Below are 15,548 nucleotides of genomic sequence, written 5' to 3'. Positions count from 1 at the left end.
TTGACATTTCCACTGTCACACTAGGCCATACAGCTAAAATCAAAAGTGTTGCAGTGTGGACCAAGATACCCCATTTTTAACTCTAGACTTCACGCCTGACAGAAATGCATAAAATAGAACAGAGACAGAAACGCTAAGGGTTTATGGTGGTTGCTTAATCATTTTCTCCATTGGTAGCCAGAAATTTTTCACCCCCAGGTCATGCCCCCATGGTAAGATTTAGAATGAATGAGGAGTACACCATTCTTTTTATAAATGGTAGAATGACTATTGTGCAAGAGGAGAGGCTGGGACAGGAAGATTTTCCCGATGGCTGACTGCTGGCACATTCTCAGATTAATTAGAGAAAAGGCTTCTCGTGCAAGATAAAGATGTGGAAATTCATTTTCACTAAAAACTCTTGTAGTGTATGCTTTAGAAAGTCTGAATTAATTTATACACCATATTACATGAATGTATGCCATGTTACATGGTGTATGCCACAGAACGTCTGAATTACATACACTCCAGTTGGAAGACCTTTCTACAGGATCCCATTTCTCAGATGTGTACTTCAGCCTAATGGTGAAGAAATGCTTGGGGATTGTCTAAAATCTAGTGTGAGCAGAGGAAAAGTAGACCTTTCTGGCACCTTGTGGCAGCAGCTTAGCACTACAAACATTTATAATTGAATCACATTTCTAGGGCTCTTAACATGAAACACTTAAAAGTGCTCCCTCTTTTTTTTCTTAAATATGAGAGAATCTGTTCAAAATGAATACAAAAAATCCTCATTACATGGAAATTCTCTGCATGTTGAAATTTTCAAGCCTTGGCCTTTTAAAACCATTTGTACATTTTTATACATTTGATATATACGTTACTCAGGAATTTAGAGAATTCCCTATACCATAAGGTTGATTGGCATATTCTTCCATACTATATTACTGTAGAATCAGACATAAAAATTCCTTAGAAATCAAGAAGATTCGTTGCGTTTGAACTATTATTTGACATTATTTGAAGGATTTGTAGGTGTATACTACGCTACTGCCGGAAGTTCAACTATAATGAACTTGCAATAAATAATATAAAAAAGTGTCAAGTATTGAGAGACCACCAGAAAAGCCTGTTGATTAATAAGCGAAGCTAAGTTTATTAAACCTAATGCACTAAGGAGGAAGCACCATCTTGACAAAGTCTTAGGGTGTCTCACAGTAGGGATATTAGGAAATGATGTTTCTGGATTTTAGGGCCTTGCCTGGGTAATTTTGAGGTAGATCTTGCAAGGCTGGTAACTTTGTGATTGGGCAGTTTATGATATGGCTTTGGATTGGTGGACATAAGGAGGCAAGAGTTTTGAAGCAAGTCTTGAGTAAACTATTTAATTGATTCACAGCCTTATCTTCCGGGTGTATCCTGAAGCAAGCAGCTAAGTTATTTTTGCTTGGTTTCAGTGTTGTTTCACACAGGGATAGAAAATTATATTGGTTTCTGTTCTTAAAAGTAAAACCTGAATTAATTTACATGAATCATTGGTGTGTTGCAGCTGTGCCCCAAGTTTTTACATACAAATTCCACCAGTCACACTTGGCCATTCAGTGCAGTTGCTGAATTAATAGGTATGTAAAATTGACATTTCATATGTAATCTCTTGCTTGCAATTAAATTTGTAAAAAACTTTTCAGTGAAATATAGTATGTAAATATGCTTTTTAAAAAACATGTATCTTGAATGATAACATTGTTGGTAAAGGTTACCTAGCATAACAACTATTCAAATGGATGTCAAATTAATCACTGTTCAACCTTCCCTGTACTGCTATCAAAGTATTTTAATTTGCTAAGTTCATAAAGCATTTATGTTGAAAGTGTTTTTATTCTGATTATAAAAGAAATGTCTATTGCAAAAAATGAAAATTATGTTTTTTAATAGTTGGAAAGTATGTCTAACATAGAGTGGATTCATTTTTCTGGTCTTAGTAGAAAGATTAATGTTTTGTTAGTTTTGTGATTATATAAATTCTTGTTTCCTCCAATAGGCTGAATGATCAAGGTATAGGATTGTATTTTAATAATGTCTTAACGTGAGAAAAGAGGCGAAGTTGTGATCAGATTTACATTATGGGTCATTTTATTTTTCTGGGGAAAATTAATGCACATGAATTTTTTTGTATTTAAGCATATATTTTAGAAACATAATAAAGGAAAATTATATTCTTAGGAATTCTTAGATATACTTCAGATTCTTTATCAAAAAAGGGTTCTATCTTAGATGTTCAAGAAAAAGAAAAAAGGAATTTGTGAGCATCCTTCTTTTCTTTGGTATAGATTTTCCAAAGTCTCCCAGCTAACATGCTATTCAGGTAGGTTTTTTTAAACTCTGGAATGGATGTGCTATAGCATTGCAGCTATTCACGATTATTCTTTTTTTGTGGCAACCCAGGGGAGAGGTACCCAACCTGGGATTGTTCATTCACATGGAATGATTCTCTAGCTTTGGGTTAGAGCAACTGAAAGTCGTAGTGCTTGCTCGTTGTGGTATATCAGATTTTAAGTTTTTTATGAAACAGTCTTTCCTGAAGTGGTTGATTAAGAAAGGTTATTTGAGTTGAACTGTAGGCTGCCTTATGGAAAGATAGTTTGAGAACCATTTTTATAAAGACTTCAAATATATCTCAGGTATTTTCAGTCAGTTAAGGATATTCAGATGGATATTCACAAGTTGATTTTATTACTGCTACTGTTGAAAATCTTCATTTTTCTTTCATGTATTCCTTCATACTTACATATTTTGAGAGAAACAAGGATGCTAAACAAGGATGTTAAAACGGGGAGAGATCACAGAAGTATAAAAGTGTAAAAGTCACTGGAAACTTAGGTTAGATTGAAGGGGCCACAATTTGAAGAATATGTAGAAAGTAAACCTTCATCCTTGTGTGTAACTTAGCAGAAAATGATACTGCTTTCTCATTTAGTCAGTAACCACATTGTGTTCTTTCCATGCCGGCTCATAGTGCTAGTTGACACTCAGCTCTCAGTGATATTCTTTGATAGCCAGGCTAGTTCTTTGGGCAGAAGAAGACTTTCCTGTCTTGATCATCTCGGTAGTACAGTAATTCTTCTTGCTTTACACTTTTTCAGTGTAGTGGGTACCAGTCTTTGCTCTCTATGTAAAGAATGGAGAGCTTTGGAAAGAGTTAATTCTGTAATAGTCAATGAATGATATATAGCAGGACACAGTTTAGTTTCATGTTTTCAGATTCTAGGAGTTCTTAAACATTTCAACTTTTTAAATTTCCTTGAAATATGTTACTCTGTTGCTTGTTAAAGGATTGTTGTGAACTAATTGCTTTTCTTTAAAATGCAAATCAAAATTCTCAAAACTTTGTTTCTCAGATAATGCTTATGATCCTGATGTGAATGCTAAACAGATATGGATTGACAAAACAGTGATAAATGACCATATATGCTTGACGTTCACTGATAATGGGAATGGTATGAATTCAGATAAATTACATAAAATGCTAAGGTATGTAAAAGTGTCAAACTTGAAATCATTGCTTTCACCCAACTCAAGGGTTTCCTGCATCATACTTACTGCATGTAGCTTTTGTTTCTTAAACATGAAATGCTGTACCTACAGTGCTCTATTTCTAAGTCTTCCATCGTTTTCAACTACTATTTGATTCTTAGGCAATCCCTACCATTCTCATCACCCTCTCCCCATGTCTGACCTACCTAAAATGCCACCGTTCCTAAAGGAGTTGTAGCACATTGATAGCAGTTATTTATAATGTAGCGTAAATTAGTTTTAATCAGTATTTCCAGTAAAACTTACCACTTTGTGTGTCGGGGGTTAATTTGAAAGGGATTCAGAGGATGAGGAAACAGCATAAAATAGTCACAGGGTCTTGGGCTCTAGGATCGCAGAATAGGATGTTAGTATGAGGCCAAATGTGTTTGAAATGGAAACTAGGATACATAATACCAGATATGGGGTAGAGGGAGAATTTGCTAGCAGAGGGCTTTCTACTGTTCCTCAAATACTGCTTATACTGCCAGAAAGTCAGGTTGAACCCATCAGTAATCATACTACAGTAGGCTTGCTGAGAACAAGAGAATCATTCAGACTTAGAGGAAGAGATTCCATGGGGTAGAATCTCAAGGTTCCCGCAGCCCAAATTATAACTCACCTGTTTAGCCAGGATGTGCCAGGCAGTGAGCTCCTGTTTTAGTATGTGTAATCCTTAAACACTACTGTGATGTAGATTTGGTTTCCTTCATTTCAGAGATGGGGAAATGCATCGACATAGATTAAAAGTAATTTGCCCAAGATTATACAGCTAGGAAAGTGGAGGCCTGCATATAAACCCACGCTTTTTACTTGGTATGATAGTTTCTGAATTTAAAAAATGAATATTATATGTATTTATTTTTTAAATCTTTCTTTTCTTTTTAGCTTTGGCTTCAGTGATAAAGTCACCATGAATGGTCATGTCCCAGTTGGATTGTATGGGAATGGCTTCAAGTCAGGTTCTATGCGTTTGGGTAAAGATGCAATTGTTTTTACCAAAAATGGAGAAAGCATGAGCGTGGGCTTCTTGTCTCAGACCTACTTGGAAGTCATAAAAGCAGAACATGTTGTTGTCCCAATAGTGGCCTTCAACAAACACCATATCCTTTTGATTTTGAAATAGAAACTATGTAGAAACTCTAAAGAAATATTCTGAACCATTCTATCCTTTTGCACTCCTCCAGATTCTTGTTTTTTAATCACACCTTCCATGCTAGCTCTTGTTCCAATCCATTGCCTCTACCCTACATCTGAGGCTGTGTGTTTGTCTTTTCTATTCTCTGTCAGAATTGTGCTATGGAAATCTTTAACATAAGGTGGTTGCATTTTATGTTAAGCTTTCCATAGCTCTCCTCTTTATTTCAGTTTTATTGTGATCTAATAAGACTTGTGGTCTGGTCTGAAAATTTCACTAATTACCATGAAAAGCAAGATATCTGTAGGAAAACACCTTCTGTATAAATACATTCAAATTTGGAAACCATTAAATTAGGAATAAAAATAAACTTGCTCACACTTTATTCTTCTTGGTGTTCATTTGAAATCAAACTGCCATTTTAAAACTGAGAAAATAGTTTAGGAAATAGTTTTCTGTTAATTTAAATTTGAGTTGGTTTCTAGATTACAATTGTGAAAAATGTGTTGTTGGTTTAAGTCTTTAACTTGGGATATACGACAAATGATTAATTTAGCAGAATCAAAAGCAAGCCTTTCTGCAATTCTGGAACATTCTCTGTTTACTACGGAACAGAAATTACTGGCAGAACTTGATGCTATTATGGGTAAGAAGGGGACAAGGATCATCATTTGGAATCTTAGAAGGTAAGTGTAGACCTCAGCTAGTTGTTAACCATTTGAGAAGTAAAGTACACGTGCAGGAATGGTTTCATTACATTTATTCATTGTTACACAGAGTAGAAATACATCGGAAGGTACTCATTTTTTGGCATAGTTAATGATTTGTCTTTTCCAAGGGTATTTTATTGAGGCCCTTTTGGCTTCAATCTGAGATAATTTCGTATTACTCAAAATAAATTTCCTAACCCTGCCATTCAGTCTCCATAGTACTCTGTTGTACTGTTTGTGATTCCAGCCCTCTCCTCCAGAAATGAAAGAAGACGAAAGCTCAGCTTAGTCCTAGTCGTGTAAGTTAGAAAGAGAAATCTTTGTCCATTTGGTCCATTTCTTAAAGCTAAGCATGACTTAACATCCAATGAGAAAAGTAATAGAGATGAGATTTCCATTTTACTAAAATTTGTAATCCTTTATCCTTATAAGGATAAAATCCTTCGCTAATAAAAGTTTTAAAATTTAGAGTGAATTTGTAATATTAAGAGATCCTAGAACATACTGAACCATAGAAATAAAGTACAAATAATGGTAAGCCTAAAATACTTTAAATTTTATGCTTTTCTGGCCTCTCTATGTTCCCTTTTTTTTCTGTTGACATTATCAAATTGTCATTGACATTGATACAATCTAGCTAGACATTACAGACATTGAAATCACCAGGATCCCTCCCGTTGCCTTTTTATGCACGCACCCACTCCTCCCTCCTTAATCTGTGGCAACTTCTAGCATGTCCTCCATTTCTGTTACTTTGTCATTTCAAGAATGTTATATAAATGGAATCAATCACACAGTGTGAAACCTTTTGAGATTGACTTTTTTTCATTCAACGTAATTTTCTGGATATTCATCCAGGTTCTTGCATGTGTCAGTAGTTTGCTTCCTTTTTCTTGCTGAGTGGTATTGCATTGTATGGATGGAGCACAGTGTGTTTAACCATTCACTGGTTAAAGGACATCTGGGTTGTTTACAGTTTTTGGATTACAGGTCTATAAATATTTGTATACAGGTTTCTGTGGGAATATAGTCTTCATTTTTCTAGGATAAGTGCCCAGGAGTAGATTGCTGGATCATATGGTAGTTGCATATTTAGTTTTTTAAGAAACTGCCAGAATGTTTTTCAGAGTGGCTCTACCATTTGATATTCCCACCAGCAAGATGTAAGCAAATACAATTTTTCTGCATTTTCCTGGATTCCTTTTCTTTCCTTTGTTTTCCTTGCTTTTGTTCTCCCCCCCACTACCGTGATGCCCACCATATGTAGGTGTTTTGTTCCATTTTGTTAGCTAATAGTATTTGCTTGCTTATCTTTCTGTAAAGTAAAATTTAGCTCCTTCAAAAAATTATTTTTACAGCTACAAAAGTACAACAGAGTTTGATTTTGATAAGGATAAATATGACATCAGAATTCCAGAAGATTTAGATGACACAACTGGGAAGAAAGGTTATAAGAAGCAAGAAAGGATGGACCAAATTGCCCCTGAGAGTGACTATTCCCTGAGGGTATGTACTCAGCTCTCTTCTTGGAAATGAGAAAATCATCAAATAATGGAGATTATGTTATCCACTTGTGTTATAAATGCTGCCAGCGATCTCTAGGTGACAGCATCTCAGACATGAACTTACTAAACTTGTGTAACCTTTCATGGGCACACTGGTTATTTTGTTTGCTTAGAAACAGGGGGAGGGTTTTGGGTGTTTTTTGGTGAGGAAGATTGTCCCTGAGCTAACGTGTGTCCATCTGCCTCTGTCTTATTTGTGGGACACCACTACAGCATGGCTTGATGAGTGGGATTGTAAGCCTGTGCCTGGGATCTGAACCCACGAACCCTGGGCTGCCGAAGCCAACCAAGCACGTGAACTTAACCACTACGCCACCAGGCTGGCCCCAGGAAGCAGTTTTTTTCATTGCAAAATCATCAGGTTTAACGGTGCTTGTAGTTCTTTCACTGTGTGATTAGATTATTTGAATTAGGAATACTAGAATCAGTGTATTCCGTGATGGCGCTATTGGTTAATTCTATCAGAAAATACCAAATTCAGTGTCTCTTTTTTTTTAATTTAAAATATTCGAGAATACACACACACACACACACCCTTTAAATGACATCCTAAAGCAAGAAATTATGTATAGACTACAGTTAATGTACATTAATATAATTTTGTGCTAAATATCTCTGAGATTTGACCTTAGACATGGGTATGTTTTTAGGATTGAAGAAATTAATATCTCAATATAACAATGTTGATATAATAATATTAAGTTTCTTAGTCACTATAATAGGACTTATAATACTAACTTTTCCCTTTATTTTTTGTGCTAAAGTTATTCCATAACCCCAAGCTGAGGACACATCTGACATTTACAGGTTTACTATGTAACTTTTTCTGAGATCCTAGCAATTACAATGGCAGATATTACTATTCCTTGATATACCCCAGTGTGTTGTTGAAGTAGGTCCTAGTTGTTAAGAAAGGCTTGCTCAAGTGTGAAACAGGTCGAAGCAGCCAGAGCAGATGGTGTGGTTTTAGTATACCATCAAGTAAAATGTTTTAAAATATCATTAATGAATTTTATAAACAACAGAACACCACTAATTTTGAAATCAAGAGTCAGAAAAAAAAGTAAGAGAAATGTTCAAATTTTAATTTTGTGTTGCACTTTTCATCTGTCTTCCTTGAGTTACTCAATTCATTTCCTTCAGAGTTTCTGATAGTTTGGAGGCAGGCACAGAAGAGCATATTTTAACATGTTTAGGATGTAAAATTTGGTCAAGATTCTAAACTCTCTAAACTTTCATGCGTTAAGAATTGAAAACACATTTAGATGACTGCTTATTGTTACAGGTCAGTTTTGAAAAAGTACTGTTTTTGTCTTCCCTGTTTGAGTGTTCGTATTTACAATTTTTTCCTTTTCAAACTGAATTCCCTTTGTTAAATTAGATTTTGCTTGCTATTTTTGGCTAAATAAAATTTCTTGGTGCTTTTTAAATTATAATAGTAATATATGTACTTGACAGAAGAATCAGGAAATATAGACCTTTTTGTACATACATACACTTTAAAAAGAAATTAAAATGAGATTATACCATATATGCTGTTTTGTAGCTTTTTTCACTTATTAACATCTATATAGATCAATAGATTGTTTTCTGCAAATCATTTTTACTGGCTACAGTATACTGAGTTTATTTTTAATGAAAATTAGTCACATTAACTAATACAGGATTGTAGTCTGTATTATTATTTTGAAGAGTTAGTGGGTCTTTTATCAAAGCAAGGTGGTGGCAGCTTTCTTTTTAAAGACGTGTAAGTGATGGTGAAGAAATCTAGGTAATTATTTGGAAAGGACAGATATTGTTGTGTGTCTTTGCAGGCTTACTGCAGTATATTATATCTGAAGCCAAGAATGCAGATCATCTTACGAGGACAGAAAGTGAAGACACAGCTAGTGTCGAAGAGTCTTGCCTATATCGAACGTGATGTTTACCGACCAAAATTTTTAGTATCCTTTATTTTCCTTCTTAGGATGCCATATAGAGCTATGTCAGTCAAGGGTATTTCCCTTCCCCCTTTCTCCTTTTATCCTGATACACATTCTAATCCTCTCCAACTTTGCCCTTTTTTATGCACTTTTGGACTCAAATAAATAATGAAATAGAAAGGATGATTTGAAGGGAGTGAGGTGGTATGTTCAGAATTTTCCTTAACACTTAAGACTAAAACGGTGAGAATTACTTTTGGATTCAACTGCAGAAATAAAGATCATTATGGGATAATGATGTATCACAGAAATAGGCTTATCAAAGCTTATGAAAAAGTTGGATGTCAGTTAAGGGTAAGCTTCATATCTGCAAATGTCTATATCTTTTATAAAAGTTAGAATAACTTGCTTTTGGGTCAGACATGAAATAATGTGCTTTTTGCCTAATGACTTTTAAATGTCGGTGGTATAGCACTTGAACTTAGAATACTTTTATATTAATTTCTCATTTGGTCCTAAATAATCTTATGAGGCAGGGATAGAATATTTTATCTCTGTTTTACAAATAAGGAAATTGGGGCTAATAATTAGTTAAGTAACTTGGCCTGGACCCAATAGTGAGTATGGATATCAGGTACAGATGGAAATCTTTTGACTGCATTTGGATATGGATCCCTGATTATTTTATGCTGGAGTGAAATTGGTTGTTTTTAATTAGTGCGGACTCAGTAGCCTGAAAAACAGTATCTCATAGGCCATTGACTTTTTTGGAGTTAGTTCCTTAAGTATATTGGAGCTTTCCTCCTGAACCACTTCCCTTGTTAGAGAATTCAGTTTAGGATGGTGAACATTGCCACTCTGTCAATCTGTTTATCCTTTACATGTTTTCACAGAAAGGTTATTTTGGGGTGTGTATGGTTAAGAATTCAGTGGTACAAATTCTGAAAATCACCTTTGTTAAAGGTTTTAAGTCTAGGCAGATTTTGGTTTTTAATTCTATGGTTTTAATTTTCTTTTCAGCTTATTTCATTTTAAATTTTTTGTAGGATGATGTGAGCTCTATACAGTATAATAGTGTGGGTTTATCTTGAATATTATTCAACAGGTGTTGTAACTGTATTACATATTTTACATGGAATGAGCTCAGAATATAGCATTTTTGCAAAGGTAAATGAGCTTTGTTGAATTCTTCGTAACACTAAGTTTAGTCAAAAAATAAAACAAAAAGTCTGGCAACCATGATATGAGGTATCAGTAACTTTTATTTAAAATGCTAATTTTCATTTATAACTGGAATAGTAATTTTCACCAGAAATATTTTATAATTAAAGTTACTGAATTTCATTGGTAATTGGAAGTGCATTTTTGGTAATAAGCCTTGTTTCTCAAGTGCTTTGGGATTCAAAAGAAATAATGTATCTGCTACAGAATGTAAATTATTATTTTATTTTATTCCTTATTAATCTGACTTAGGTCAGATACATAGTCCATTTCTCAAACCTTGTTAAATTTGCATTGTGTATAATTTCTGGTTAAGGTTGACCTTTTGAAAAATAGGCTTTTACAACCAACTTTTAGTGTTTTCTTTAACCAGATGATGGACTGGGCCTAGTATTTGCATTCTGTGGATTCCAGAAATATTTATTAAATAGGTGTCAGATACCTGGTACGATTTGCCATGCTAGACACTCAACATAAAAAGATGATAAGAGAGAGAGCATACCCTCAGTGAGGGGGATGTGATACATCCTTGGAGCATCAGAAAATGCTTCTTGGAGAAAGTGGTGATTAAGATAAGTCTCAGTTTATTATAGTGTTCTCGAAAGTCTGGCAAGGATTTTCCAGGCAGAGAAAAGAATATCGGCAAAGGAAGAGAAAGACTTCCAAGAATATGACATCATTAAGGGAGTAATTTGCTATGCCTGGACCAGACGATAAGTGAGTAACAGAGTAATGAAAGAGAAACAGAAAGAGGAGGCTGCAAAGAAGGTGCACAAGAACTACAGATTGAAGGATACTGTGGTTTACAAATGGTGTGAGATGTGGAACCACTGACGGTTTTTAAAAGAGTAGGATTGTATTAGATTTGCATGGTTTTATCTATAGCTGTATTTATGAAAATTTTCATTTAAAAGTTACATATTCACTTTTTGTATGTAGATTCAGAAATAAGCTGCAATTGTGAACAAAATACACTTGTTAATCACATGTAGATGATGAGAATGTGACTCAAACTTTGAGGTCAATATTTTAGCTAGCAGTGTTTAAAAATAACCTCAATTCAACTAACCTAGGTTTTTATTTCATCAGCATTAGCAACTGGCTGTGTAACTTTGGGTAAATGACTTGAATTTTTATCTAGCAAACTTATAGAGTATCACGTGCCAGAGCCGTTGCTAGGCACTGTGGAGACAGACATGAGTGAGTTGTAGTTTCTGCTATCTAAGAAGTTGCATCCCAGTAGCAGTGGTCTTTGCTCCGTTGTATAAAATTAGGGATGCTAATACTTGTCGAAATGAATTCGTTTTTTTCCCTAAAGATTTTATTTTTCCTTTTTCTCCCCAAAGCCCCCTGGCACATAGTTGTGTATTTTCAGTTGTGGGTGCTTCTAGTTGTGGCATGTGGGATGCCGCCTCAGCATGGCTTGATGAGTGGTACCCTGTCTGCGCCCAGGATTCGAACCAGTGAAACCCTGGGCCGCTGAAGCAGAGCGCTCGAACCTAACCACCTAGCCACGGGGCTGGCCCTGCTAAATGAATTCTTGACAACAGTGGAAGTGGTTTTGGAGGAAGGCTTTAATATAGTTAACCATTAATTTCCAGAAAAGTAAATTACCTACTAGATACTTTTTCAATCTAAATTTTATGAGAATCATATGAGATAAAATATGGAAGATGATTCATATAAATTGTAAATCTTTGTGGAAGGGTAATTATTCTGAACATCATGTCTTATGCTTTTAAAATGCCAGTTTCATTTTATTTTCCAGGCAAACAACATGGGTGTTGGAGTAGTGGGAATTATAGAGTGTAATTTCCTAAAGCCAACTCATAATAAACAGGATTTTGACTATACTAATGAGTACAGGTATGTTATCTATTTAAATTATTGACTTCTTACAGTTTCTTTTGGAAATACTTCCATAACGTTTTCTAAGATGAATTTTTTTCTATCTTGTGGATGTTTTTACATTATAGAATTTTAAGGATGGGTAGGTGAGAGGCTTGCACAGAAAACAAGTTAACCGTCTTCTCCCATCCTGGGAATTGCATTCTTCTCCCTCATGAGTAGAAGTATAGTCTCCCCTGTCTTTACTGATGAAGTATTTCTGAGATTCAAAGAGAAGAGAGGAAGTTCCTACTTTGTCAGTATCAACATTTTTTGCATAATCATAAAATCCTGAAACTTTGTGCTTAGATGGGAACTTAATACTCGTACCTTTTAAGAGTGGTTAGAAGTCATAGAATAAACATGACCATCAATTTTACTGTAAATTTAGGAAGCACAAACAGTTGTCCTGATGAGCGTATATTATGGAGTGGAATGCAAACGTCATATAAATATTTGTGATAAAGGCCATAGGCCCTCTCCTCAAGTAAACAACAAATAAAACAAAGTGGAAGGAAGGACATAATAAAGATAAGAGCAAAATCAGCAAATGAGGAAACACACAACAATAGAGAAAATAAATATATCTTTCAGAGTTCAGTCCTGAGACAGAAGATATCCCTGTTATTGGAACAGGGATAATTTAGCATGAGGAATTAACTAGAATAATAGCAGGTGATTACTAAAAGGGTACAAGAAGACAGTCGGTGTCCAGAACTAGCAGGTACAGAAGTACAGCTATTACTTCTGGGTTGAGAAAGAGTGGACAATAAAGGAACTAGGAGAAGGTCTCCCTACCTCCAAGTCAGAGATTCCCATCTCTTTGTAGAGGTCATGGCACAAACAGGAACAAGCTACCTGCCATAGCAAGAAACTTGCCAGAAGGCCTGGCCAGTGCTGGTGTGTAGACATGGCCTACTGTTGCTAGAGGGTATGACTGGGCTAGAACTGGTTTGTAGAGGAGGCCTGTCTTTGCCCAAGGATCTGGGCACTGGAACTGGTCTCTTGCTGGAGGGCAGAGCATGGCCTGAAGGCACAGCTGGAGCTCCACTTTGCTCCAGGCAAATAACAATGCAGTACCAAAACTTGAAGAATGAGTGTCTTGCTGCTATCACCTGGTAGGTTCATTGCCCTGTTAACCCAGTTTAACATTCCTGAGGCTAGCAAAGGATAAATGTTTACAGGATGAAGCTCCAGTATTATAAAACTGAGCAAAGACAACTGGATTTGGAGTTGAGAGACAATAAATTGATACTTGACGCCATCAGAAAGCCCCAAGTTTATTCTTTGATAAGATTAATAAAGCGTATAAGCATCTGGCAAGATTAAGGGGAAAAAGGAGAGAACAGAAATCATCAATATCAGAAATAAAAAGGGGGGGAGGATATTACTACACATTTACAGACAAAAACATCAAAGGGATAGCATCAACAATATTTCACCATTTTAGATGATATGGACACATTCCTTTGAAATTGAATCAATTTTTAGAAAACTTCCCACATATTAAATTCAGACATTTAAGGAAGAAGTGGCACTTTTTCTTTTTTTTTACAAAGATTAGCCCTATGATAATATCCACTGCCAATTCTCTTTTTGCTAAGGAAGATTGGCCTTGAGCTAACATCTGTGCCCATCTTACCCTATTTTATATGTGGGATGCCTGCCATAGATGGCTTGATAAGTGGTCCCTAGGTTCGTGCCTGGGATCCAAACTGGCAAACCCCAGGCCGCAAAAGTGGAGCCCGCAAAAGTGGAGCACACAAACTTAACCGCTACCCCATTGGGCCAGCCCCCCAAGTGACACCTTCTTAAACCCTTTAAAGGTTTTATGAGGCCACATAACTGGTAGTGACCTCATGAGTATGTTACAAGAAAGGAAATTTATGTCAATTTCCCAGGCTCAAGATGTAAAAATCTTAATTAAAATAATAGTAAATACCATCTAGTGACGTATTAAAACCAAGTGGATTGTGCTTCAAGATGGCAGGAGTAGTTTTAATATTCAAAAACCAATGTTATTCATCACATTGATGTTAAAAAAGAAAGCTCTCATGGTTATTTTCATGGGTACAGAAAAAACGTTGATAATCACAACAGCCTTTTGTGGTTTAGGGAAAAGGGAACATTTACAAAACCATTAGTAGAAGGGCATATTAATGATAGAGTATTTACAAAAAACAGCAACCATCATTCCTAATGGTGAATTATTAATAGCTTTCCCCAAGAGTGAGAATGAGATGAGAATATCAGCTACTCACCATTATTCTTGAGGAAGTAAACAGTGCAGTAAGGCAAGAAAAAGAAATTATAAGGGATAGAAAGGAAGGAATAAAACTTTTCTATAGATGACAATGTTAAATATATAGAAAGTCCAGGAAAATATGCAAATTTAGAATTAATAAAGAACAAGTAATATGTATTCAAAGGTTGCTGGATAAGTATTCAGAAATCAATTGTAGTTGTGTATATCAACAACAACAAAAACAACATGAAATTGTTAAAAAATAATTTAAAATAGCATAAAACAATCAAATACTTGGAAGTAAATAAAATATGCAAGGACTTCAACACACTGAAAAGTACAAAACATTGTGGAATGAAATTTAAGACCTACATAAGGGGCTGGCCCAGTGGCCTAGCAGTTAAGTTCATGTGTTCCACTTCGGTAGGTGCTTAACTCATTAACGAGTGATTACTCATTTGTGGCTTTAGTCTTATCTCAATAGATCCCATTAATTTGCTTTTTATTGACATCTTATTGTGGGAGAAGTGAAAGTCTTAATTGTGGGACAGAAGTATACTTGCTGGTAGTGATCGTATACTTTTATAAACCAGAAGTTTGGGTGCTCATTCGAATTAAAGTTTATAAGTTTGGTTGGAGTTGAAATTCAAAGAGTCTGTGGTTCTCCCAGTAATGATCTACAAAATACTTTCTCAGCAGAGGACCCAGAGTATTAACTGTTTTATGTCTTATTTCCTAGATGATCCTGGCTCTACTCTAGGAACTTAGAAAGGTCCTTATAGAAAATTGCCATTACTTTGAGTGTTCTTCTTTAACTGTACTTTTGGAGTCCTCCCCATTCAACCCTAGTGTCAACATGATCATTAGGTTGTTTATACTTTCTCTGTGTTTCACAAAGATTTAATCTTTATCATTTTTTTTTTCTTAAATTGACTTTATAATTTGCTTTTTTAAGACTTACAATAGCAGCACTAGGAGAAAAGCTGAATGACTACTGGAATGAAATGAAAGTGAAGAAAAATGCAGAATATCCTCTAAATTTGCCAGTTGAAGATATACAGTAAGTACATTTAAAAATTATCAACCCTCTAATATTGGATATTGGAGGGTATATGATTGTACAGTGTTCTCAACCTTTTGAGTGTAACCCATGGTAAGAAATAAATTCTACAATTCAAATCAGCATGGCATTAAATGAACAAATGAATATATACATATACACAGAAGATTCTTGAAACAGTATTTATCCGTATGTTGTGTGTTGATAGCATTTATTTGATTTAAAAAATGCAAGTCTTGACCCATTAA

The 15,548-nt window shown here is 35.2% G+C and overlaps 1 protein-coding gene across 2 annotated transcripts in view; it reads left to right on the top strand.

The window, feature by feature from the left end:
- Nucleotides 1–15,548, top strand: part of LOC124234291 (MORC family CW-type zinc finger protein 3) — a 36,122-nt gene that overhangs the window by 7,862 nt on the left and 12,712 nt on the right. For both annotated transcript variants that reach the window (XM_046651575.1, XM_046651576.1), the window contains exons 2-10: nt 1,529–1,601; nt 3,378–3,510; nt 4,441–4,655; nt 5,229–5,376; nt 6,759–6,906; nt 8,780–8,908; nt 9,122–9,241; nt 11,877–11,974; nt 15,196–15,300. In XM_046651575.1, coding sequence (XP_046507531.1) covers nt 1,529–1,601; nt 3,378–3,510; nt 4,441–4,655; nt 5,229–5,376; nt 6,759–6,906; nt 8,780–8,908; nt 9,122–9,241; nt 11,877–11,974; nt 15,196–15,300 — 1,169 coding nt within the window. The remainder of the gene's footprint in view (nt 1–1,528; nt 1,602–3,377; nt 3,511–4,440; nt 4,656–5,228; nt 5,377–6,758; nt 6,907–8,779; nt 8,909–9,121; nt 9,242–11,876; nt 11,975–15,195; nt 15,301–15,548) is intronic.

Source organism: Equus quagga, unplaced genomic scaffold, assembly GCF_021613505.1.
Source record: "Equus quagga isolate Etosha38 unplaced genomic scaffold, UCLA_HA_Equagga_1.0 73442_RagTag, whole genome shotgun sequence".
In the NCBI taxonomy this organism is placed as follows: Eukaryota; Metazoa; Chordata; class Mammalia; order Perissodactyla; family Equidae; genus Equus; species Equus quagga.
The sequence above is the reverse complement of the archived record's forward strand: the minus strand, read 5'-3'. Positions and strand labels throughout refer to the sequence as shown.